General features: G+C 33.3%; 1 protein-coding gene across 2 annotated transcripts in view; it reads left to right on the top strand.

Moving 5' to 3' along the window:
* Nucleotides 1-25626, top strand: part of LOC145269428 (mortality factor 4-like protein 1) — a 64575-nt gene that overhangs the window by 3817 nt on the left and 35132 nt on the right. Inside the window, exons 1-7 of one of the 2 annotated variants that reach the window (XM_080125117.1) lie at nt 3281-3299; nt 6437-6504; nt 8870-8939; nt 9050-9136; nt 12535-12617; nt 17705-17823; nt 23728-23994. In XM_080125117.1, the coding sequence (XP_079981243.1) occupies nt 8902-8939; nt 9050-9136; nt 12535-12617; nt 17705-17823; nt 23728-23994 (594 nt within the window). In that variant the 5' untranslated portion in view covers nt 3281-3299; nt 6437-6504; nt 8870-8901. Of the gene's footprint in view, nt 1-3252; nt 3300-6436; nt 6505-8869; nt 8940-9049; nt 9137-12534; nt 12618-17704; nt 17824-23727; nt 23995-25626 lie in introns of those variants that run through there. The other variant, XM_080125109.1, reaches the window with a different exon arrangement.

Below are 25626 nucleotides of genomic sequence, written 5' to 3'. Positions count from 1 at the left end.
ACTATTAACATAAATGGGGGGGGCAGTGTCAGTCGCAGAAAAGTAGATTTGTTTATCGTACGTGCATACAAACATGGCGGCCAGTGAATTGCAGTGCGTAATATAGGTCTTTATATCTCGAAAACTACTCGTCTCTGCAAAATTTAAATGCGATTTTCTTATTCAGCATAGTCGAAAACCTTAAAAAGTTGTCATTTTAAAGAAAATTGTGAAGATGGACCTAATGTAATAATTTTGGTGGAAATAGTAAATTTTGTTAAATTTAAATTCATAAAACAAGACTGAAGTTATTATTTTTTTTAATCCAAACATGTAAAAACTTCCTAAACATTTTAAAAATTAAAAGAAAAACAAAAAAGAAAATGCTTTATTTGGTTGGAACAAATCTCCAGAAGAGACATTCTAATAACAGTCACTGTTTTCAATACGCACACGTTTGAAGTATGTGTAAAGACACAACGTCGTGATCTGCCCATTTACACATGTGATAAAGGACTGTCAAACATCGCGCGCAGTAATACAATAAATGCTCCAAAATATTCTGGAACTCGACTATATAAGCTTTTGCGCGTGGAAATCAAACCAGTTCAGGATGTAGTCCCACAAATAAGCAACTTGTTGCCCAACTCCGTCATGCTGTGACATAAAAACACTAGCATGACTTTGTGCGCGTCCTACACCTACTTTCTCAACATGGAAAGTACCATATCAAACCAGAATTATTCCCTTTCAACAAGTTATTTCGAACTGCTGTTTGCATACATAAATGAACACACATGCAAGGCCATACATGTTTTAATGACTATTTTCTTTTCCCTCCAGAAAATAACCACGTGTGTTCCCTGTCAACACGAAAATTCAGAATCTTAAACTTTTTGCCTTTTCTTTGAGACACTCAATTTTGTTTGTCTATACTTTGCGATAACTGTTGGGTGTGCCCCAGGAGCTCTTTAAGGGCTAATAAAAACACTCCATTTTTGGGACTATTTTACCATATTTGTACAAAATTTTCTGTGTATGTCTATTTAGCAGTTTTGCATGGTGCTGAACTCCAATTTAAATATGTTAAGACCTTGGGACTTTTGGGGCTAAATGGGGTGGGGGCAAATGACGGACTTGGTCATTTCTTTTTTTTTGCATGTGTTAAAGCCTAAACCTGCACCGTTTGTTCATTTTCACCAGGACTTGACATCCTCTAGGGACTTTTGGGGGCAAATGCTGAACTTAGTCCTCAGGCATGTTCAACCAACATGCCTGAGGATGGTCAAAAGCCAATCCAATTGAAACGTTGCATAAATAACACTCAAGATGAGAACAATAGTCCGCTCAATTCAAGTAATATAAACAATCAGTTCTCATCTAAAAAAATTCCGAATGTAATAAAAAAAGAAGTGTTTACTACCAGGGCAAAGATATAGGAAATTGATCACCAGGGTGCATAGAAGAAAGCTAAAATAGGATTGTTAATCAAGGTGTGGCAGTAATTGGGACAAAAGAGGTCAATATGTTTAGAGTTAACTTATGGTCAGTTTCAATGGGTTATATGACAGTCTTGGGTTTGCGACAGTTGAGGACTGTTTTCAGTAGGACACAATCGAATGTATATTGTTGCTCAAAGCAAATGGCATCTGACGAACAAGGCCTCAACAATACAATAAATGTGGAGGGTCAATAATGTCACACTTATTGTGCAACTGATATTTGCAGAATTTGTCGAAGTTTGTGTTTTATTTTATACTCGTGAACCCGAGTACCTCCCCTCCCTCACCAATGTATGAAATGACAACACAGCTAGAAGAAAAGATGAAGGAAAAGACCATGGATACGATGTTGGGATCGATGTTTGTTGTCGAGCAGGGGTAGTACGTGTTCTCACAAAAATAAGTAAAACTAATCAAAACGTAACCTTTTCACAAAAAAATGTGTTCAAATGCAAAAACTTAAATTATTGATAGTAGTTTCAGCTTGATGAGTGTTTTTCCGCATGATTTTACAATCTAGCAAATTGGATTTAAAGGTAGTAGTAAAAAATTTAGTGATCATTCCTAAAAAAAATTAGAATAGTCCTGAAATGATCATTTTTTTTTTTTTTTTGTTAAGTTTATATAAGAAACAACTCTAAATTCTAAAATAATTGCTTTTTTTTTTTCTTTTGGTCCAAATTTTTAAGGTATTTAACCCTTTATAGCCTGAATTATGCTGTAGATGATTAAAAAAAATCTTAATGGCAGCATACTGAATGGAAGCAATGGACAGTTGCAATCTGGAGGTATTTGTTATCTACCCAGACTTTGAACTAATACGTACAAGACATGTTTGAATCAATTCCCACTTTATTATGCTGTTATATTCATTTATTTACGATTGAACAAATCATAATTAATTGCTTTATTACAGTTTTACGGTAATTTGAAAATGTAAAAAAAAACAAAAAAATCCCAACAAATCTCTAATTAAATATTTAAAAATGTTAAAAGAAATGGAATCAGGGTGAAAAATTCTGGAATCATCCCATCATTAATATATATATATATATATACACGCATACACACTGAAATTTTGAAATACTTTTAGATTAAAACTTGTATTATACTGTAAAATTAAAACTAATATAAATATTAGTATCAAAATAAAGAACTCTGTTTGGATTATACCTTTCTTCATAGCCTTCGGTCTTATGATTGTCCATCAATATTTCTTCATTCAACCTAACTACACCATGGAATGTCCTTTATTAATCTTTTTTTTTTTTTTTTTTTTTTAGGCTTTCATGCAAGTTTTTCGGTTTTTCAATCTGTGCTAAACAGCAAATTTATGACTGCCTATACACATTATTTTGCTAAAAGCATTTACTCTGATGAACCATCTATTGAAAATACATACATTTAGAAAAAAATAAAAATTTTTGTATTCCTTGTCGAATAATTAAATTTGTTTTTAAGTTTTTAATTTACTGATTAAATTTCAAATTTTCATACATTCATGTAATATATATATATATATTTTTAATTGTTTCCCATATCATGTTAATTCTATTAAATTCAATTGAATATGCTAAGATTTGTGCTTGTATGATCAAATCATTTTTTATTTATAATTATTAAATGTTTCATAAAAGTTATTTGTTATGTATGTATATATATATATATATATATGTTTCTTCCCTCAGTTTCTCGACTGTTAAGCATATTGCAATTCAATTTCTAAATAGGATAGACCATTTTTTTATTTTTTTATTTTTTTTTTTTTTAGGTGAACGCGTTCTATGCTATCATGGACCCTTACTCTATGAAGCCAAGGTAAGTTTCTTTGTTTTGGTATGCCGACTTATAAAACTTCATTTTAAAATCATTTTAATTTGAAACTTTTTTTTGTTCCAGCTCATTTGACTCCTCCATTCGCTGTTTTGATACCTCATTGTAACACAGCTTTCTAGTAGCTTCTTTCCGAGCTTGTCAGATTCTCTTTCTGCTGACTGTTTTCTCTCTATCTTTACCTATGATCTTTCAAAGACTAAGATCAATAGGCATCTCTTGTCTTTGCGATAATCATCTTTTATTTTTGTTAATTCTTACATTAAGTTGTTTCATGCCTTGTCTGGAGTATTTTTTTTTATTTATTCAGTTAAAAACTTATTTTCTACAAATTTATATGTACTCCTCCTTAAGTCTATCATAAAAACTGATGTGCATTTGTTTGTGAATGTGTATGTGTGTGTTATATATATTTGTGTGTGTATATATATACTAGCAGGCTGCCCGGTGTTGCTTGGTCATAAGATGTGCTTAAATGTAATAGTTTAATTCATGCAGAATCTAACATATAGTAATGAGATCAAAACTAAAAATATATATGACTTGGGTGTCATCCGCTAGAATCGAAACCAAAATATTCAACTCTCCACCCTCATTTCTTATCCTCTGAGCCACACCCATACACACACATATATAAATTCACCTGTCATCCCATTTTTTAAAAGATGGAATCACCTGATCGTAGAAGACAAGATGCAAGCAAGGAAGATTCACAGTTTTATAATATGAAGGTAGTTCCAAAAGTAAAGCCGCCAATTTTTTTTATTAACTCAAAAAGTTGAAGAGCTATAAAGACGAGAGTGATACTATTAAAACGAGTGACATTTTGTAGTGTAGAATTTTTCTTCATGGTCACCATTCTCAATGCACTTTTGCTAGGAACTCAATGATGCATCTCAGTTTCTAATGCATGTCCGCACTGTCAGTATATTTTTAACAGAAATAACACCTTCAGGTCATGAATGCATAAGTTCAGTCATCATAACAATGTAGTTTGCGATTCCATTTGATCCATTCTGGCTGAATAAAAAATAGGAGGCATTACTTTTAGAACCTCCCCGTATATATATGTGATATTAAACTTCGTCAGAACTAAAATGAATAATTGTAATTGGAGTAGTCAGATGGAATATTTGGAAAGAATTTATTGTGAAAATCTGAATGAATAGTGAATGTTATTTGTTTGACAGTAAGAATTGGAGAAAGAAAGTTTTGGAAGACTATAAATATTATGTTGGTGCAAAAATAATGGTTTTTGACGTATATATATCTGACAAACAAACAAAACGACATTATTTTTGCACCAACCTAATAGAAGACTTGAAGACTGTATGGGAAAAATCATACCGGTTTTGTGTAAAGTCCAGTGTATTTGATATTTGATTTGGTATTCCTCAAATACAGTCAGGATGCCTAATAGAATGTAATTGAAATCAAGGGACCATTTGTTATTTACATGTGAAATGTATATTATGTAGGCAATACTAAAGATATAAAAATTAAATGATTGCAGGATTGCCGGACCGAAAGTGTATGTATCCTATTAAGTAAATTCACTGGTGTATTTGAGTGACGTGGGAGTAGATAATTCTTTGAGTGAAAGTGTCTGCTGCCTTCTTTGTGGAAGACATATTTGAGAGAAGCAGCTTGATTGGAATAAATGTAATAACATTTGTAAGGAGATGAAATGTCTGCATGTTTTCTGAAAATAAGCATAAAGAAATATTGGTAGTCGAAAAGATTATCATATTAAACTTTTGGTTTGCAGTTTATAATAGCCAAAGTGGCAAGTGGAAAACGACTTTGTTTTATGATAGGGAGATATATTTGAAATAAATCCAACCAGCAGCATTCATCCTAGGCAAGTTGAACCGGTTTATCCCCCAAAGGAGAATGTTTTATCAGAATATCGAGTTCACAAGTGGACCCTAGTCGTATGTATATCCTGGTCAGGGGAGATGACAGTGTTAGGCTTGTGAGGGACGCACTTTTAACACGTCTCAACAGTTGTGTAATCCTTTCAAGGTAAGGACGAACTCTCGTATATACTCACGTACGTATACACAATGAGCATTCAATGAATCCAGACACGTGTATGCACACATATATATACACAACGAACATTCTACTTCATACATGTGCGTACTATGAACTCCTAAGTATAATGGACAACTAACTTCATACATGAAATATATTCAATACTTCTGTATAAACAAATGTCTCCTGTATATTTGTAAATATGTAGCTCTGTTTCAGTGTGCTTTATTTTAATGCTTCTTTTTAAATGTACTCTGTAACACATACTCTTTATTGTTAATTATTTTATTACACTGTCCGAATTACAAACAACAACCTTTTAGTAATTGAAAACACAGCCTAAGATCGGTGATAACCGCCGATCTCCAATAGCTGGTCGGCCCTGTCGGTGGGGCATTAGAATACACCGACTGATCCCCTGCAGAGGGTAAAAGTCCCTCAATGGGGGTCCTGGATATGACCTTAAACTATATCCAGTGGTTAGGCCCCAGCTTGTGGGCTTTGGGGAGTATGGAGCCACCCTTTAATTACCATTGCTCCCAGGTCCACTCTGACCCGGAGTGGTAGTACCTGTTAGGGTTCCAACTATGGGTTAAATATAAACAGACTTGAAAACAACAAATATATTCTATTAAAAATTTTTTTTTCAAAATCTTTGGATTCGGCATTAAATAACTCAAAAAGGGTTGATATGCCGTAAAAAAAAAACCAACCAACCAACCAACCAATAGCTGGTAACCATTCTGTAACAGGCTTTTGCAGTTCTTGCAAGGAGGTGTTGACATCCTCCTACATACAGCGCCTGGTATTCCCAAATGGTACTAACCAGGCTAGAACCTATGTGTCAATGTGATCATACTGTATATATGAAATAAGGATTAATATTTTTGTTTTATTTTCACCAAACTTTCAGGATAGTTTTTTTTTTTTTTTTTTTTTTTTTTTTAAAAGATTTTATGCTCTTCAAATTAATAATAGTATAACAACATTCAGCCTTATTTTATGTTCAGTTACAAAACTGATTTCCAAATATACACGTTTTTCTGTTTCAACTCCTCAGTTTTAATGGTGCTTTTATTTTTCAGTGTGTCAAATCCGAGGTAAAAGAAAAAATAATTCGCTATTTCATTCATTACAATGGTTGGAACAAGAAGTAAGTTATGTTTCCTTTTTAGTAATTTTAAAAAAAAAATTTTTTTTTTTTTTTTTTTTACAAAGGAATCACCACTTATCAAGGCCCAGAGGCCACTCAATGATAAGGGTTAAAGAGTGTACAGTAGTCAAAAGGACAATATCATAGTAATCGTTAGAAGTGTAATTTTGGTAAATTGGATTACTTAAGGGGAACGGCTCATCAAGAACTTGTTTACGTCGGACTTGAAGACTGTCATATTGTAGTCAGCTGGAAAGCAGGCAAACGGAAGACAGTTCTACAGGTGTGCAATTCTAAGAAAGAAGCTTTGTTCATGGAATCTCCGTTTAGGTTTAGGCACGGATAAAGAGTGGGGGAAATTATTGATAGTATTTTCAGCTAGATGAGTGTTTCTCCTAAATGTTTGACGAGGGGGGAGGGTACCATAGATTTGAGCTCAGATGAGCACTTGCCCTGAAAATAACCATAAAGCAGAGAGGCTCACAATGTCTCTTCTGTGAGAAAGAGGTTGCAGAGAAGAGAAAAGGGTATCCCCAACTAAGCTACAAAGTCTTATTTTGAACTCTGTCAAGGCAGGATAAAGTCTTTCTAGCAACAATATTCCATCCTTCGACATACCTGGCTCTTATATAGGTAGAGAATTGCATCAGCAGGTAGATATCTATTGGATCGATAGAAGGATCCCACCATTTTTCCGGCAATCTTTGCAACGGATTTGATGTACGTGTTCCATTTCAGATCAGGAGTAAAGGTCAAGCTCAGAAGTTTGTCAAAACAAAAAAAAAATCCAGATGTTCAATAAAAAGTTTGCCTCCCCAAGACAAGAACCATTCATTTTGTGTCGTGGTTGCATAACTACTATTTCCTTTGGCACTTGCATGTTCTCGCTCACGAAGTGATCTGTACATTGTTTGATAAGAATACAGTTTGTGTTTAAATCTAACCAGTAGTGATGGGACGATTTCAATATTTTTTCCAAATTCTAATACAATTGTCAATTCTTTTCAAATTGCTAAAATAATTTAGTCATAGAGTTGTTTTTTTTTTTTTTTTTTTTTTAATTTACCATAAAAATGTAATATATGCATATATTTTTGCAAATAACTTGGAGGGAGGAGGTGGCATACATTGAGTTCCCATTTCTAACTATTTTTCTCTCAAATGTTTTACCTGTAATTGATTGAAAATAACAATTTGATAAACTCCTGCGATTTACGTTAATATTTTTTACTTGTTCCTATTTTTCCTCTTTATTCACTTGTGCCATTTTTACTTGCGCTATTTTACCGTGCCATTTTTCTTCCAGTGTTATTTTTACCTAAATTTGTTATTATGGTCAAGTTTTACTAGTAGTTAAAAATCAATAAATGTTTGCTATTTTATCATTACTACCAGCAATTAAATATTAAGTTTTAAACGACTAAACAAAATATTAAAAGAATTATTTTTTAAATTTGAAAATAGGCGAACTTTCTTCTGATTACAATGAATCTTCCTAACACTATGCACATATGTAGATCAAAATGGTTTTACTATGAATGCGATTTTCACTTGTGACTAATACTACATAAGCATCTAATATTTTTTCCTTGTAGAGATTAATTAATCTATCAGTTATAAAATACCTAGAATGCTGAGGGATACAAATATTCTAAGAAATAATGAATTTTTTTTTTTTTCATAAATTGTATTTGAAAATCTTATAGACCTTGAAAGCTTACTCTCGCAACAATTTTTTTGATATTGTCGTGAACCATGTGCATTCTAAACCCCCCCCCCCAACAACAACCACCAATCTAAAATGCTGTTTGTCATGGTTTTCTATTCGTCTTCAGTTTTGAACTAAGACCCAAGTCTTCAGTTTCAACTAAGACCCAATTGAGATAATTTGTCTGAGGAAATCACTGTCATTCAATTGGAGTCAGATCATCTGGAGTGTGCTAAAGCTTTGTGTGAACTTCTCCGGGTTACAAACTAGTCAACTGTTGCAAACTGAAAACTATTCATAAACTAACTCTGACTCCTAAATTTGTTGACTCAAAATCAGAAGCCCTATATCTGATCTTTTATTTTAGTTACAACCACACCTGATTAAGTGAAACTGACTACTTTCACACTTGCCCTATCAGCCACTCTCAGCTGATTATTCGGAAACTGACCACTAAACGTGTAGTGTTTTCCTGTTATGAGAGTTTAAAAAGGTCTCCATCCCTCCTCCATTATTGTTTTACTCATCTCACTTACTCTTTATTTCCTAATGAATCATTTCCTTCCATTGTCAGAGGTTTTGGCTTGTATATCCATAGTATTACTTTGCTGCTGGGAATTCTTACCAAAGTTCGTTTTCTTTTTTTTTTCTTTATAGTTTATAAAATTTAAAGCTCAAATATCTCCAGAATGCACCATAATTTTCAATGTTTTGTCAAATTTTTCAGGTAAGGTTTCACATAATCACCATTTTAACATCAGTGCAAAATATTTTCAAGGTTTTTAAAAAAATTATGAGTTTCAACTATGTAAACATTTTTTTTTTTTTTTTTTTTAGCTGGGATGAATGGGTACCTGAATGCAGAGTTTTGAAGTTCAATGAACATGGTTTACAGAAACAAAGAGATCTCCAAAAAGCTCATGCGTGAGTAATGAATATTTTGTCATATATATATGTTTGACATTTGTATATATTTCTGTATATTTATATAGCAACTGTTTGCTTATTAATAAATCATTCAAAGTTAAGTTCAAATCTTACCTTGTTTTCTTGCCAGTCCATTAATGACAATTCTCCCAACATTCATGCCATGGTTTTCTCTTTGTCTTCATCTTCTGGTTGTGTCATCTCATATTAGCGATTGCCAAGGGTCTGTGCAAAGCTCCACAAGTTGTGTACAAAAACAAAATATCATAAGCAAATGAACACAAACTCAGATATATATATATCTACATTATGTATGTGACTCGTTGGTAACGGTCGTATATGTTTGTGTGTGTCACTAGCAGTGAACCAGAACAAATACATTGAGAACATTACCAAGGCTGCTGCAAAGAAGATGGATTCTCTCTACTGTGCTAAAACATTACTTGCACAGGAGAGCATTCTATATCTTTACAAAGCTACAATTTTATCATATGGAGTATTGTGGCCACATCTGGGCCGGGTAGTATCTGTTCTGTAATTTGTCCTTGGTCAATGTAGGGGAAAATCTTCATACTGAGACAATCACTAATTATTTTTAAACCGCCATAGTGCCCCCTTTTTGGGTGGGGGGCTGGTTTTCCCCTACATTAAAAATGACCTTGTGTATAATTTACTTTCGTGGAGAAGCAAATAAATAAAACATCTTGGCCGGTGCATCTATCACTGGTCTCTCGCTCTTAGACAGAGCCCAAAAAAGAGTCTTAAGTCTCATACTGTCAGCCAAGTTCCAACCTCTGTCCCATCACCACGGTGTCGCATCACTGTCTGTTTTGCAAGTTCTTTAATACAATATGCTTTGATAAACTTATAACCCTTGTATCTCCTCGACATAAATACCTTCGACTAACAAGCCTTCTACTCTAATAGTTTCTTCCCTCGAAATGCTAGACTTTGGAATTCTTTTCCTGCTTCCCTGACTGTACTAACACACAGAAGTTTAAATGTAATGTGAACAAACGTCTTGTTCTTTTCCTCATACATGGTCCCAAATAGTAGCCTCTTAAATACAAGTGCCAATATGTCTTGTTTGGGATGTAAAAATGTTTTCGAAAAAAACCCAAAAGAAATCCCCATCTGAATTAGGTTCCAATCAAATACTGAATCTAAGCTTCAACCTAACTGAAATCATTTTCTGGTCAAGGCAAGTCATTGTCCATCAGAGTTATCTCTGTCAGCTATTATCATCTGTTTGATCTGATCTAAATCTCTGCTAAGTTTTCATTCCTCGAGTCTTTTTTTTACACAGTGATCACCACTTATCAAGGCCCGGAAGCCACTCAGGGATAAGGGTTATTGCAAGTACATTACGTTAGTGAGGAGATTTGCTGAAGTGTTTACTTAAGGGGGCGGTTCATTAGGAATTTGTTAACATTGGACTTGAAGACATTCAAGTTGTAGTCCGGAGGGAAGCAGGCAGACGGAACAGAGTTCCACAGGCGTGCAGTTCTAAGAAAGAAGCTTTGTTCATGGAATCCGCGTTTTGATTTAGGCACAAATATAGAGTGGGGGAAATTTTTCACAGTGGATTCAGCTAGACGGGTGTTTTTCATGAAAGATTGGCGAGGGGGGGGGGACCAGAGATTGGAGTTCAGATGAGCATCTGCCATGGAAATAACGATAAAACAAGGACAGGCTCGCAACGTCTCTTCTGTGGGAGAGAGGTTGCAGGGTAGAGAAAAGGGCATCCCCCACTAAGCCACGAAGTCTATTTTGTACTCTGTCAAGGCAGGATAGGCTGTTTTTAGCAGCTCCTGCCCAGATATGGCAACAGTATTCCATCCTTGGACGTACTTGGCTTTTATATAGATAGAGAATTGCATCAGTAGTGAGATATCTTCTGGAGCGGTAGAAGGATCCCACCATCTTTCCAGCGACCTTTGCAACAGACTTGATGTACGTGTTCCATTTTAGATCAGAAGTAAAGGTCAAACCCAGAAGCTTGTCAAAACACGGAGCCTCACCCAGACGAGAGCCATCCATCACAATTGATGCCAGCTGGGGATCAGAGCGTTGATGATGTAAGGATAGGAGTTTGGTTTTGGATGCATTAAAGGTAACCAGCCACATCTTCCCCCACTGAACCACGCGCTCGAGATCAGAGGAGAGAGAATCAGAGAGAACTTTGTAATTTACAGCCTTTGATGTGTTGCCGTAGATGGTTGTGTCATCAGCATAGATGTCAACAAATGATTTAAGTATGTGTTTAGGGAGGTCATTGATGTAGATCAGGAAGAGAGTTGGGCCCAGGATTGACCCCTGGGGGACTCCAGCATTTATATTACAGGCCTCCGATTTTTGTCCATCGACCACTACTCTTATGAGCCTATCGGAGAGAAATGATTTAATGATTGAGAAAACATTTCCCGTTATACCGTAGCTGGAAATTTTGTGAAGTAGACCCTTATGCCATACCTTGTCAAAGGCCTTTGATATGTCAAGAGCAATTGCCCTAGAAAGAAAGCCTTTGTCAAGAGATTCACTTATCCTGTGGGATATAACCGTCAGCACATCTGCGGTAGATCTTGCAGAGCGGAAACCATATTGTGTGTCACTAAGAAGGTTATTCCTGCTGAGGTGGTTGACTATTTCTCTATTTAATATGGATTCCAGCAACTTACTCATAACACACAGGAGACTTATAGGTCTGTATTGAGAGGGAGATGACTTATCACCTGAATTCTTAAATATAGGGCAAACTGAAGAGGTCTTCTAGGGAGTCGGAAAGCACTTCTCCTTAAGACAGCGCTTAAATAGTTTCATAAGTATGGGAGCAAGTTCTGGTTGAAGCTTTTTTAACACTATAATTGGGATGCCATCAGGGCCAGTTGCTTTACTGGAATCTAGGTTCTTTATTAGCTTGACGACCTCTAAGCTGTACTCTGACTACTAAATATATATTTACTTTCAACTAGAAATTCTAAAGTCTCGTCTTTCTCACAGAAACTACTACTTGTGCCCATTTTCTCAATCACTCTCAGCTGAACCTGTTAAGTACTACCTGTCTGTAGAAGTTGAACAAATTTCGGCTGCATATCTATCTCATTTCTGATCTTGGAGTCATTTCCCAAGTAAACATTCTTTGGCTGTGTGTGCATGGGATTTAGCAGTTGGGCCATCTATAGTATCACAGGTAGACATGTATGCTTGTTTAAAGGCAACAATAGCCATAACTCAAAATTTTCTAAAGTTTATAAGACCGTTTTGGAATTCTAAAATATTTATATAATGAATACTCATTTGAATCATAAGTTATCTGGTTTTAATTATAAATGCAAAATGTTTATTTTTGGTTGTTTTTTTTTTATCATGGTTTTTTTTCTAACTTTAATATTCAGTGGTTCACGGAAAACCAAATCTGTCAAGAAAGTTGAGAAAGAGCGAGCTGTTTTACCCGTGGAAAAGCATTCCAAGGCAAAATGTAATAAGTAATTCTTGATTCATTTTTTTTTGTTGTTATTGTGATTATTACATGTTTGTGATAGCAACAATGTTATCTGATCATGTGTAAACATTTACATAAAAAAAAAATCAGTGCAAGTCAAGAATTCAACTTAATTAAAAATAAAAAAAACAAAAATAAAGAAAAATCCTTATGTTATACGTACCCATTACAGAACAAAAATGCCATATTCCAAAAATTGCATAAATTTATAAAGCTGTTTTTTTTTTCTTTTTTTGTTGAGTTTCAGCAATCCACATAAAAAATTCTTAAAATATCTTGATAATGGCATACATAGAAAGAGCTTGATGATCTATAAAATAATCTTAATTTTTAAAATCTGATTAAAAATAAGGAAGTTATGACTATTTTTGTGCTTTACATGTTTGGATATAATTCGCTCTTTATGCATATTGTCACACTTTTTTTTATTACTTTTTCAATTAAAATGCTGTATATTTATTAAAACACAAGATTAAGCAATGAAAAATTTTCCATCTAAATGTACTTTTGTGCCATGAATTCAAATATGGCACAGAAAAATGCCCAGATATTAATGTTTTCTAAGCAATCTGCAGTAAATGTATATAAATTTGTGGCAATACCATAAAATTTCCCATTAAATGTACCCATTAAAATAAGTTAGAGAACTGAAAGTGGAATTGTAATGCATTTTATATGCAAGAAACTGAAATGTAATACTAGAATTGTTTAAAAAATGAATGTATTGTAAAATTTCTTTGGTATTAAACCTGTTAAATTGCTTCCACCTACTTTCCCGAAATTTGTGATTCTCTCGTTTTTAGGCAATTACATATGAACACACTGAAAAACTTAGCAGAAATAAAAACACTATATAAATTTAATATAAAATAAATGCATTTTGGGGTCATTTGGTGTTTTAGGGAATTAACCATGTTTTTTCTATCGGAAATAAATCCTGGTAGTTTTTTTGACAATTATATGTGGTTTTAAGAGGATCTTGGATATAGGGTCAGTTGTATGACTAGGGGCAATTTACGTGTGAACATCCTGAAAACTTGGCAGAAAGAAAATACAAAACAATTATTTCAGAGTGAGGGATTAGTTTCACATATATTTTTAATGTAAAATAATCCACCATTTCCAGGCCATTCTAGCATTTTAGGGCATTTAATCAATTTATTTTACTATGATAGACAAATTCTGCATTTTTCTTTTAAACTATCATGTGGTTTTAAGACAGTTTGTTTGCTACTCAGACTTAGGGTTAGTGATAGTTATGGCAGGATTTTATGGTTGATTGGTATTGCTGATAGTATACTATAGACATTACAAGGTTGATTTTAAAATCTTTGTAGTTCGAATCGAGTTGTCTCTCTTTATGAAACATGGTGGGTCAAAATGCAATGTCTCACTCCCTCATAAAATTTGATTTTCTTAATAAAAACAAAAATAACTACTTGATCAATTCACGTCATTTTTGGAACATGATAGTTTCGTTTTGTGGCGGGTATATACATCATAAAGATTTTTCTGTTTTTCATTTTTCTAATTAGATTGAATTTTTGACAAGATACCAAATTATTTTTCAAACTTTTGCTCTGACTTGATTCTTGATAATCCCTAGACACCTTTGCTTTCTGATGCAATTCTCTACCTGTATAATAACCAAGTACGTCCTAGGATGGAGTACTGTCGCCACATCTGGGCAGGAGCTGCTCGAAGCTCCTATCCTGTTTTGATAACTTCTAATGTCCTTCAGGTGCATCTTATCAGGAATCTTCATCTTGAACCTGAGAATCTATACAGAATTTCAAACAGAACTCTTTATTTCATCAACAATGGTAGTTTGTTCTTGTTCCCTCAACCATACTGGGTATATGTCTTAAGTACTTTGTAATTGTATTGTTAGCAGCATCATACTAAGGATTAAACTTTGAATCCTCAGAAGACTATTACTTAAAACTGATTGCTTTTTAACACTTTTCTACATTGCACCATGGGTGCTATGCATTAGAGACCTGTACGACAATAGTGATTAAGTCAGCTTGTGTGGATTTTGACAAGGGTCACATTTAGTGCATCTCATCATAACGCAAATCAAATCTGTAAAATTGAATACTTTCCAGAGATGGGTGGCGTAAAGTTGGGGCAACATGTTAAATGGTAGATAAAACAAAGAGATGAGGAAATGATGAATGAAATCATGTCTGTTGAGAAGAGAAAATAAAGGTTTTCTAATCAATCTATCTGGAAGCCAATCGGGAGACATTAAATAATGTGAGTCTGCTATGGGTTGCGTGAGGCAGTTAGCTAATGATGTAAAAAGCTTTATAATCTTTGCGAATTTTTACCGCAATGTCTCATGCGCATTGCTCATTTCTGTTCGGAAGTTAAGTAAATAATTAGCTAAGAAAACATTAGTTTCTTTCGCCAGAGTTAATTCTCTCCAAATAAAACCTTAAAGAAAATTCTTAGTGAACGTCTTCTTGAATTACTTTCTGCATATAAAAAAAAAAAACTTATTGTATAACAAGCACTATACAAAACTGTGATGATGAAGATAAGCATGTATAAACACTGCCACATGTATGTATAAAAAAACACTTTTATTTTTAACGTCAAGGGTGTGAGTTCCATATAGAAACGTTGATTTAATTTGAATAAAATGAAATATGCAATATTAGGAAAATAAACAAATATTTTACTTGTTTGAAATTTATGACATAAATATATCTCGGAGCCAAACTCCATCCTCAGTATGTTTTTTTTTTTTTTTTTCTTTTTGCCATGTTGTAAAATTGGAGCAAGCACACTTGATGCATATTTCATTTTATTCAAATTAAATCAACGTCTCTATATGGAACTCACACGCTTGACGTTATTCTCGCGTTGCCTACGCAGTGTTCCAACATTTCAAAATACAACCGCTGAGATACAATGCACGGCTCTTGACAAACAGATTTTTCTTTCTCTAACTTTACAACACAGCAAAAGAAAAGAAAAAGAAAACAACATACTGAGGATGGAGTTTAGCTCCGAAATATATTTGTTATAAATTTCAAACAGATAAAATATGTTTAATTTTCCTAATATTATGTTGTGATTTGGCTTTCAAGCGCACTTAATGCACATTTTATTTTACTTTTATTTTGTTATTGGGGTTTCAAAAATTATTTCTGTGGATTAAATAAGATTCTGGAGTTTGACAAAGATTTTCGACAGAATGCATCCTGGAAAAGTTGGAGATTACATTGATTGAAATGTGAGAATAACATTCAAGATAAGGACAGGATTATCGATCATTTAAAACCATTCAAAACCATAATAACAAATACTCGATATATTTCTTTAACTGAAATGTTCTTGCCTATTTCTAATTGTATTTAGTTGAACAAAAAATATTGCCTCTTAATAACATTCTTTTTTCAAGCTTATGATTATACAAACTAGCAGGACCTGTGGAAATTCCGCAGGAGACTCATTCATATGTAATATATTGATGTTGGCATTCTGTAGATGTTCGTTGTAAATGGAGACGATCTGATATTATTGTAGCTTTTTTGTTAAAACTGCAAAAGTATTTATCCAAGCTAGCACAAACGCCCAGCAAAGCCCGGTCATAAAAGAACACTTAAATATATTTTAATTCTTGCAGATTTTGTATCTATTATAGAGTTAATTAAAATATATCCATATAACTTCTGTGCATTAGCTTGAATTAAAACCGAAATAAAAACTTATGAAAAAAAATGTGTGTGTGTGTGTGTGTGTATATATATATATATATATATATATATATATATATATATATAGCTTGAGTTCCTTCAGCCATAATCGAAACTGTAACCAAAACTTATGAAGAATTCTTGATAAAATTATTTATAAAAAAAATAGATGACTTAAGTGCCATCAGTTATAATGGAAACTGAAACCAAAATTGTTGAAGAGTTCTTGGTAAAATTATTTATAACAAGAAATGGAAGTTCATAACAATTAAACGACCCAGATGTAAGCATGACACAGAAAATAACACACACACTATCGTATTAATATATAGATGTATTGAAATTTCATTAAGTGTTTTGCCAGTAAATGTTATAATGATTAACACTTGGTAAAAAAAATTGATTGTACATGACATTAATTATAAATTTTCATTTCATATGATTTCTTGTAAAAATGACATTAACTTGCTACCTTTTGGCTAGGAACAATGTGTAGTATCTGTTCTAATGCTACACTTCATCTTTTCTGTCCTCAGTCAGTGAAGAAATCCTTTTAGACTGAGGCAATTTTTATTTTTGTTCCTATCCAGGGTGCCCCTTTTTGGGGAGCTGGATTTTCCTTGCATTAAAAACTGATCTTGTCTATCTCTGCCCTTGTTGAGAGGCAAATAAATAGGAACTTGCTCATTTTCTAAGTTATCGATATATTTTCATTACTTTTTCTGGTTATTTGCTATTATTATAGCTGCAAATTTCGATTTTTCTCCAGGATTTCCCTTTATTAAAAAAACAAAAAAAAATCTCTCTTCTGTACGTACCTTTGACAAAACTATCATAATCCAAAACTCACATAAATTGATCCTGTACTTTCATTTTATAATATGAAAAATCATGAGTATCCAAGAGACTGCCTTGCTCACCATTTTTGAAAACAAACTCAAAAAACAAAGGGAGATAACTCAACAATAACTTGCAAGGTTTTTGTAATGCCTATAAATTCCCAATAATTGCTTGAAAACAATTTTCTTATTTAAAAATAAAACTACTTGATCAATTTATCTGATTTTTGGAATATGATGTTTTCATTTTGTCATGGGTATGTATATATTTTTTGGTTTTAAATAATCAGAAAAGGATTGATATGCTGTAAAACAAAAAGAACCAAGCCAATTTTGTAATATTAGGGAATTCTGGATATTGACCCAAATTCTTATTTGCTTTGATAATAAAAATAAATAAAAAAAATCATTATTTTAAATCAAATGCATTATCAATTTTTGTTGTTTTTAATTATTAAATAAGAAAAATATTGCAGGTTCTATAAATATTAATTTGAAATTTTCTTTAAATCTCCAGCGAATGTTTCAAGCAGTGATAGCAGTAGTGGTGCCTCCTCCATCGCTGCGTCTACACAGACAGCATCAACGGAGATGAAGCGTAAAAAAGCTAGATTAGATCCTGCCGCAGTTGAATCGGTAAGCTCACATACAAAAGCTGTTATTTAACATCAAATCTCAAAGTATAAAGTAAAACGATATATATTTAATAGTGGGGGGTACCCGGCATTGCCCGGGTGTTTGTAGGTGTGTGTGTTTTAGGGTAAATAAAAAGAAAAATCATTGGTTGTTAAAAAAACAAAAAACGAAGCCTTGACGCGCAGTTGGAAAATAGTAAAGTGTGAAAAAAAAAATGTGCGACCTAGCAGTTGCCCGTTTTTGACGAGTTAATGACGTGAACTTAGAGTGCGGGACAGTGTTTTATATACTGCGAGTCTGTTGGCTTCTTTTTTTTATACAAAAAAGCTTAATGCACATGTGGCGATCGTAAGCAATAGCTATTCAGCAGTTAACATTTTCTGCGGGACAGTTTTTAATGAGGTCAATAACCCGGTTTGTTTGTTTTTTACTTAACTTTAGGGAAAACCAGCTCCCTGTTTATTAGAGGGAGTGTCTCATCTCGAAATGAAAGCAACCGTCTGATATGACGAAGCCGACATTGACAATATGGTACATCGCTTTCTAGAGATCACTGGCCATGGACCAGTGATTCGAATCGAGTTTCGCTTTTTTATACCGAAAAACGAAAGCAACACATACCGATCCGAAAATGTCGAATATTTAACGTTTCAAAGTCGGGCAAATTAAATAGAGAGGCGACCACCGTTGTTAAGTTGTAGATATTATCATTTAGATGCGATATAAAAAGTTTTAAGAAGTTGTGAGGCGACCGATCGGTTCTCGGAAAGAAGCCTTTCCTGGACATACACAAAAATGTACACGCACGCAAACATTTTCACTTTTATATTTATAGATGGATATATATTAGTGATGGGACGATTCCAATATTTTTCCCTGATTCCGATACAATTACCGATTCTGGTTCCGATTCTTTATAAATCACTAAATGTTTTATTATAAAGTTGTCATTTTGTCCTGATTACCGTAAAAACACATCTTGAATGTGCCTATATTTTATCAAATGTAAAAACACACTTGTGAGGGGGGGGGGTGATCAAGAGATTTTAGTCTTACTGGAAGTTTAAATCAATAAGCATTTATTATTTTATTATTACTACCAACAATGGAAAACGTTTCATAAAAATGAAATAAAATAAAATAGATAAAGGAATCGGTTTTGGCATTGGAAAATAAGCTCAAATTTTCCTGATTCCGATACCCCAAAAAGTTCTGATTTTTCCGATTCCTGATTTATCGTCCCAACACTAATATATATGTAAAGTTTCCTGTATCAACATGAAATTTTATATGGAGGTATAATATTTTATGTATTGATTTTTCAGTATTTACTCCAACAGTGCTCAATCCGTGATTAGAGCTAGGTAGCAAGTTATGAAATATAAACATATATATGAATGAAAGATGAATCTGCATAACTTATTTCACTGTTGCATCATTTAATTTGTTTCAGTTTGTGTCTATCTGTTATAGTGTGGATTTCAATCTAATTCTGAAGTGGAATAATTAACCGAAAAACGGGTTTGATAATATGAGATTCATTGTATGAATAGTACAAAACAAATATATAGTCCAAGGGAGAATATATATATATATATATATATATATATATATATATATATACAATGATAAAAGTCTATATTTCAAATTACAAAATGTATGTTGTTCATCTTACCGGTTATTTCTTTCAGCATGTTAAAATGTTCAATTCTTGGCAGTACCTGTTTCGTAGCACAGAAATAATCATAATTATATAATTTTTTTTTTTTTTTTTTTTTAATATTTTCCACCCTGACTCCTCAGAAGAATAAGATCTCATTAACTTTAAAAGAAAATAAATGAATATGGGCATGATTACATAAATCTGAAGAAATCCGATAAGTAGTTTGTGTTTTATGATATTTACGTCAAACATAATAAATATATAATTGTTTCTGTGCTATGAAACAGGTGCTGTGAAAGAATTGAACATTTTAACATGCTGAAAGTGGTAAGATTTTTTTTTATTTTTTTTTTTTATTACATTTTCACCCCAAACAAGGCACATTGCCACTTTGATGTAGGGGGCTACTATCAGGGGCAGCAATTACGAGGGCACTATGTTGGGATTTGGGCAGCAAGATGTCGGTTCACGTTACACTTGAACTTCTGCATGTCAGTACAGTTGGGGAAGCAGGGACCTGGAATGGAATTCCAAAGTCTAGCGGTTCTAGGGAAGAAACTACTGGAGTAGAAAGACCTTTTACATCTAGGGATCTCTACTGGGTGGGGATGGGATTTAGCTGCCTGTCGAGGGTGTCTATGTCGTGGGGGCACAAGTGTCTGCAGTTCGTCAGAGCATTCACCATTAAAATACTTGTAGAACAGGCAGAGGGATGCAACGTTTCGTTGATGGGGCAGAGGCTGAAGCTTAGATGCCAGTTCAGGGCCTATCACATTGGCGACTCTCTTTTGAACCTTGTCTAGGAGAGAAAGACTAGCAGCAGATGCACCAGCCCAATTGTGACAGCAATACTCCATACATGGGCGAATGGTGGACTTATAGAGGTACAAGATACTTTCAGGTGTCAGTAGTTTTCTAGCACTGTAGAGAGAGCCTACCTTCTTCGCAGCGGCCCTGGCAATGTTTTCAATGTAATTGTTCCAACTCATGTTTCCTGTGAATGTTAGGCCAAGCAGTTTGAAAGATGTACTCTCAGATAGGGAGTCACTGGCCATTGCTATTGGTGGGAGAGAAGGTTTCTTGTAATTATTGAAGGAAACCAATTTAGTCTTGGCAGCATTGAATGTGACCATCCATTTTTGTCCCCATTCCACTACAGATTGGAGGTCATCCATGAACAATATCTTGAAATTATGAATATACACTTTTTGTCAATTATTTGTGTTACATAAAATCTTTTGCGTCCTTCTGTTTATTACTTATTTGTTCTTAAACGTTCCTGTTGCTATTCTCTTTTACTGTTTCTTGTTATTTTTTTACTATTCTTCTTATAATTGCTTTTACTTTTAAGTGTCTGTGCTCTTACATATATGGGTGTGTGTATGCGTGCTCTTACATATATGGGTGTGTGTATGCGTGCTCTTACATATATGGGTGTGTGTATGCGTGCTCTTACATATATGGGTGTGTGTATGCGTGCTCTTACATATCTTACAGTTTCTTGCTTTGGAAGGTCTCGACGTGTATGTGCAATTAACATCATGCGTACATACCTGCTTGCCTTGGCCAGCGGATGATGCCTTCTTGGACGCTGGTCTCTATTTCATTGGGAAGTGGTCACTGCAGACAGATGCATCGATAACAACAAGATGGATTTGAAGCTTCAATTGTTTTATTAAAGGCAAACCTATATCTGGACCCTGGATGTCGGGGAGGGACCCAAATTCCCGTCCGCTTCATCTGCTGCATAAAAACCAGTCTCACCCCATTTGGTCGTCAACCGGAAGCCTACGACCACAATTCCCGTGTCACCCCTAATTTCCAGTGCATGTCACCCCTAATTTCCAGTGCATTCTCTCTCGGTTGATACCTGTCAAACCTAACCTTTTGTGACCCCCCCTCCCGCTAAACTCGCTGATGTGAAATCAAAATATGCTATATAACTTTGTATTTCTCAGACTACCTATATAGCATTTAAGCTGGGATTCCCAATACTACATTTGTATATGCTCTGTAGTTATATTTAACATACATTAAATTTCATAAATAAAAGGATAGGTATAAATAAAGGGTGAAATATGATTGAATAAGCATATTTTTCCCATAAGCATCTACAATGGCGACAAAAAGAAAGTCAGCACTTGTCATTTTTTGAAAAAATGCAAATTTAAGCTAAATTGAATGTAACTGTTTAAGCAACCTACAGTAGCGACCAAAAGTTGAGGAATGGTCGATCATTTTTGAGTGGCTTCTAACTTTATCTATGAAAAGGGAAAAAAAAATTTTTGGTGAATTTTTCAATGTTTAATAATGGTAGTTAAATAAAAAATAATTTTTTTGATTTTGAATACATATTAGTTTTTTTTACATATAAATAATTTTAATTAAATTACAGGCGTCCAAAAGTTAAGGAACAGGGAAAATTAATACAAACTTTAGCAATTTTAATAACAACTTAACAAAATGTCGACTCTGAATATTCGAAAAAAATCTATCTATACAAGAAAAACAGCTTATTTGTGACCATTATGATGAAAAAAAAAATACCATAGGGGCGATTGCTAAAATATTGAACAGATCTAAAAGCGTTGTTTTTCGGGTTATTGAAAATAGAAAAAAAAAGGTTTACGATTGACTGAAAAGAAAAAAATCGGGCTGACCCCGAATAACAACCAAGAGGGAGGATAGGAAAATTACTTGATCATCTCGTTCTCATCGCTTTAAAACTGCGGTTTCGATATCCCAGGATTTTACATCCGAAACTAGACAAAAAATTTCCAGACAAACAATCTCATGACGATTAAATGAAGTTTGATTATTTTCAAGAAGTCCATGCTCAAAGCCTTTAATTTCTATTAAAAATAAAAAGGCCAGATTGTTATTTGCCGAAAAACATTTGTTTTGGGAAGAAAAAAATGGGGAAAAATTCATTTTAGTGATGAATCTAAATTCACTCTTTTCGGATCAGACAAAAGACCACATGTCAGAAGAAAAAAATGGAGAAAGACTGTCCCCTAAGTGCATTAAAAGTACAGTAAAATTTGAAGAGGGGGGTAGTATAATGGTATGAAGCATGATATCTTCAAAAGGAACTAGCCCCTTTGTGAGGATTTATGGAAAAGTAAATGTCCGAATGTACAGAGAATTGATTAGAGAACGTGGTTCCTAATCTTTCTGATTCTGATATCTTTATGCAAGACAGCGCACAGTGCTATAAAGCAAAAATAGTTTTAGAAGAGCTAAATAGTAGATTCAATATTTGCGTTATGGATTGGCCAGCTCAGAGACCTGACCTTAAGCTAATTGAAAACGTTTGGAAAATTATTGGTGATAAGATCACACAAAAAAACCCCAAAATCTTGATGATTTATGGGAATGTATAAGAAAATTCTGGAATAATATCTCCCATATAACATGTGAAAGATTAGTTCTGTCTTGCTGCAAAAGATGCCATAGTGTGATTGAAAACAAATGGCTTTTTACTAAATATTGAAAGGATTCTTTGTTTTTTTTTTCATTAATAATTTCCCCCGTTCCGTAACTTTTGGACACCAGTAATTTAATTAAATTTGTTTATATGCAAAAAACTAATATGTGTTCAAAATCAAAAATAATATTTTTTATTTAACCACCATTATTAAACATTGGAAAATTCAAAAATTTTTTTTTTCCCTTTTTCATAGATGAAGTTAGAAGCCATTTAAAAGAATATGATCAATCGTTCCTTAACTTTTGGACACTACTGTATACCTCTTTTGATTTGCCTTTTATTCCTCTATAATTTTAGTTGTTCATATTTGATGCCCCCCCCCCCAAAAAAAAATAGTTAGTAGGTAGGCAGGCTCCTTCAAACCTGTACTGTGAAGGATTTTACAATACAAGGGAGATAACTCAACAATAATACAAAACTAACAAGATTGACGTTGTAATGCCTAGAAATTCTCATTGCTTAAAAATGATTTTCTTTATAAAAATAAAATTGCTTGATTAATTTACCTGATATTTTGGGATATGATATTTTCGTTTTCTCACAAATCATACAGATTTTCTTTTTGTTTTTTTAATATAGAGGGAATTTTTGACAAGAATCTTTTGTTATTTTGTATTTCATATCCTTAAACATTATTATTCTTTTATTACATATTTTAAAACTCTTTCTTGTATTTAATATAAGTAATCTCCTATCTATTCTCATGACTCGTAAATATAAGTTGTAAACTATTTTTTTTTTTTTATCTCAGTCTTCGGAATTGCAAAAAGAAGGATCAACTCACAGAATATGGAAAAGCTCCGAGCATAGAGTACGGAAATCAACATCAGATGACACCCGACAGTCTCAAACAGAGAGTAATCATCAAAGAAGAGTGCGGAGCAAGAACAAGAAGGAAGTAGAAACTTCTTTTGATCCTGGTATTTTGGAAAATATCGACAGTCTAGTTGCAGCCATGATAGATAAAGACTGCATGTTGCAACAACATGTGCAGTTTGAGCAACATATCATCAGCAAGGTATCTTTTATTTTTAACTATTTAACCAGGAGACTTTGTTGGTTTGGTCACATTGAAAGAAAAACAATGGATGAGAGTGTTTGAGTTAGTACGTGTAGAACAATTGAGATAGCAGGATCAGTTGGCTGTTTAGTTTAGAAATCAGTTTCTAAAAGTTGTCCAACAGATGCCAGTATGTAAGAACAAACATTAAACCAATATTTCGTATTTGGCAATAGGAATAAATGATTTTTCGTATTTAGATTCATCGGACTCCTGTTCTCATCTTGAGTGTCATTTTCACAATATTTCGGTCGATGTAATCTCTGACCTTCAAGAGTATTTTGTCGAACTTGGGGAATCTGTCTGTTGAACTGGGAAATCTGTATGGGATTTCAAATGGAATCCTTTATTTAGTATGCTCTTGTTCGTTCACTTAAGACCTCTGTATCCATTCATGGCTAACGGAATAAGAGCATACTAACCCGTGAAGTAAATAAAATGTTTAGTTTAAAATTTCATGCAGATTCCTGAGTTTGATGAGGTACATCTGAAGAAGGTTAAAAATTACATTGACCAAAACGCTGTAAAAATGACACTCAATAAGAACTGTAGTCCGAAGAATCCAAATAATATGAATCGCCAATCTTCATCTCAAAAATTCATAAATGTAAATAATTTTCATTTGTAATATGGAATCTGTTTTCAAGTGTTTAGCCAGATTAAAAACTTTTTAATTTAGAAAATTGCATCCGATGACATTTTTCATTTTTTAAGCAATCTTTTCTTTTTATGTTTCATTAAATAACTCTGGTACTACCAGATTGGGCTGTCTGAAGATATTGAGTTCCTGACTTAAAATGCACACAACATTGATTTTATTGTCTTTTTTTTATTTTCCTTTGTTAAACTTAATTATGTTCTGCAAAGCCAAAAACAACAATTTCCTCTACAAAAGAAGCAAACCTTTAAGGCCATTATAGGGGTAAAATTGCTCAAAAATCGTTTGTCTGTTTGTTTGTTCACACTTTTCTCAATAACCATGCCTTTGATTTTTTTTTTTTTTTTTTTTTTTTTTTCAAAATTTTGCACAAACATTAGTCATGATGAAAGTAAATTTTTCACTTATGGAAAGGGACCCTGCATGCTTGGCTTGTTTCCTTGAAGTTTTTTTGCAAAAAAATCAACTTGGATACTTTCCATAAAAAAGAAAATTTTGATTTTCATTCATAATGGTTTTCCATATCTTGTATTAAAAGTATTTTTTTAAAAAATACTTTGAAAATTTTTTTTCTTAATATACTTTTCTTGCAATAAAGGTATTTCTTTAATATAATTAAACTTATGGTAAGTCTTACCTTGTGTTAAAGTTTGGTTTCTAACATTTTAGATTTATTGTCTAGTAATGTTTGCTTAGACTTTTTTCTGACAAATTTTCCGGCTGCTTACCGTCAACTGCCAGAAAATGCTAATGTAGCCTTGGGTCAGTTCCTGTATAAAATAACCTGGATAGGATTGATATGTTGTAAAACAAAATGAACTAAATCATTGAATAAAAGCTTGTCATAATCAAACTATGGAGACAATAATTTATCTGTTAAAGTGGTAGATAAAGCTGTAAAAACAAAAAAAAATTCTGCGTTCAATAATTGG

This window comes from Euprymna scolopes, chromosome 4 (assembly GCF_053919585.1).
Source record: "Euprymna scolopes isolate OS-2025 chromosome 4, ASM5391958v1, whole genome shotgun sequence".
Classification (NCBI taxonomy): domain Eukaryota; kingdom Metazoa; phylum Mollusca; class Cephalopoda; order Sepiida; family Sepiolidae; genus Euprymna; species Euprymna scolopes.
The sequence above is the reverse complement of the archived record's forward strand: the minus strand, read 5'-3'. Positions and strand labels throughout refer to the sequence as shown.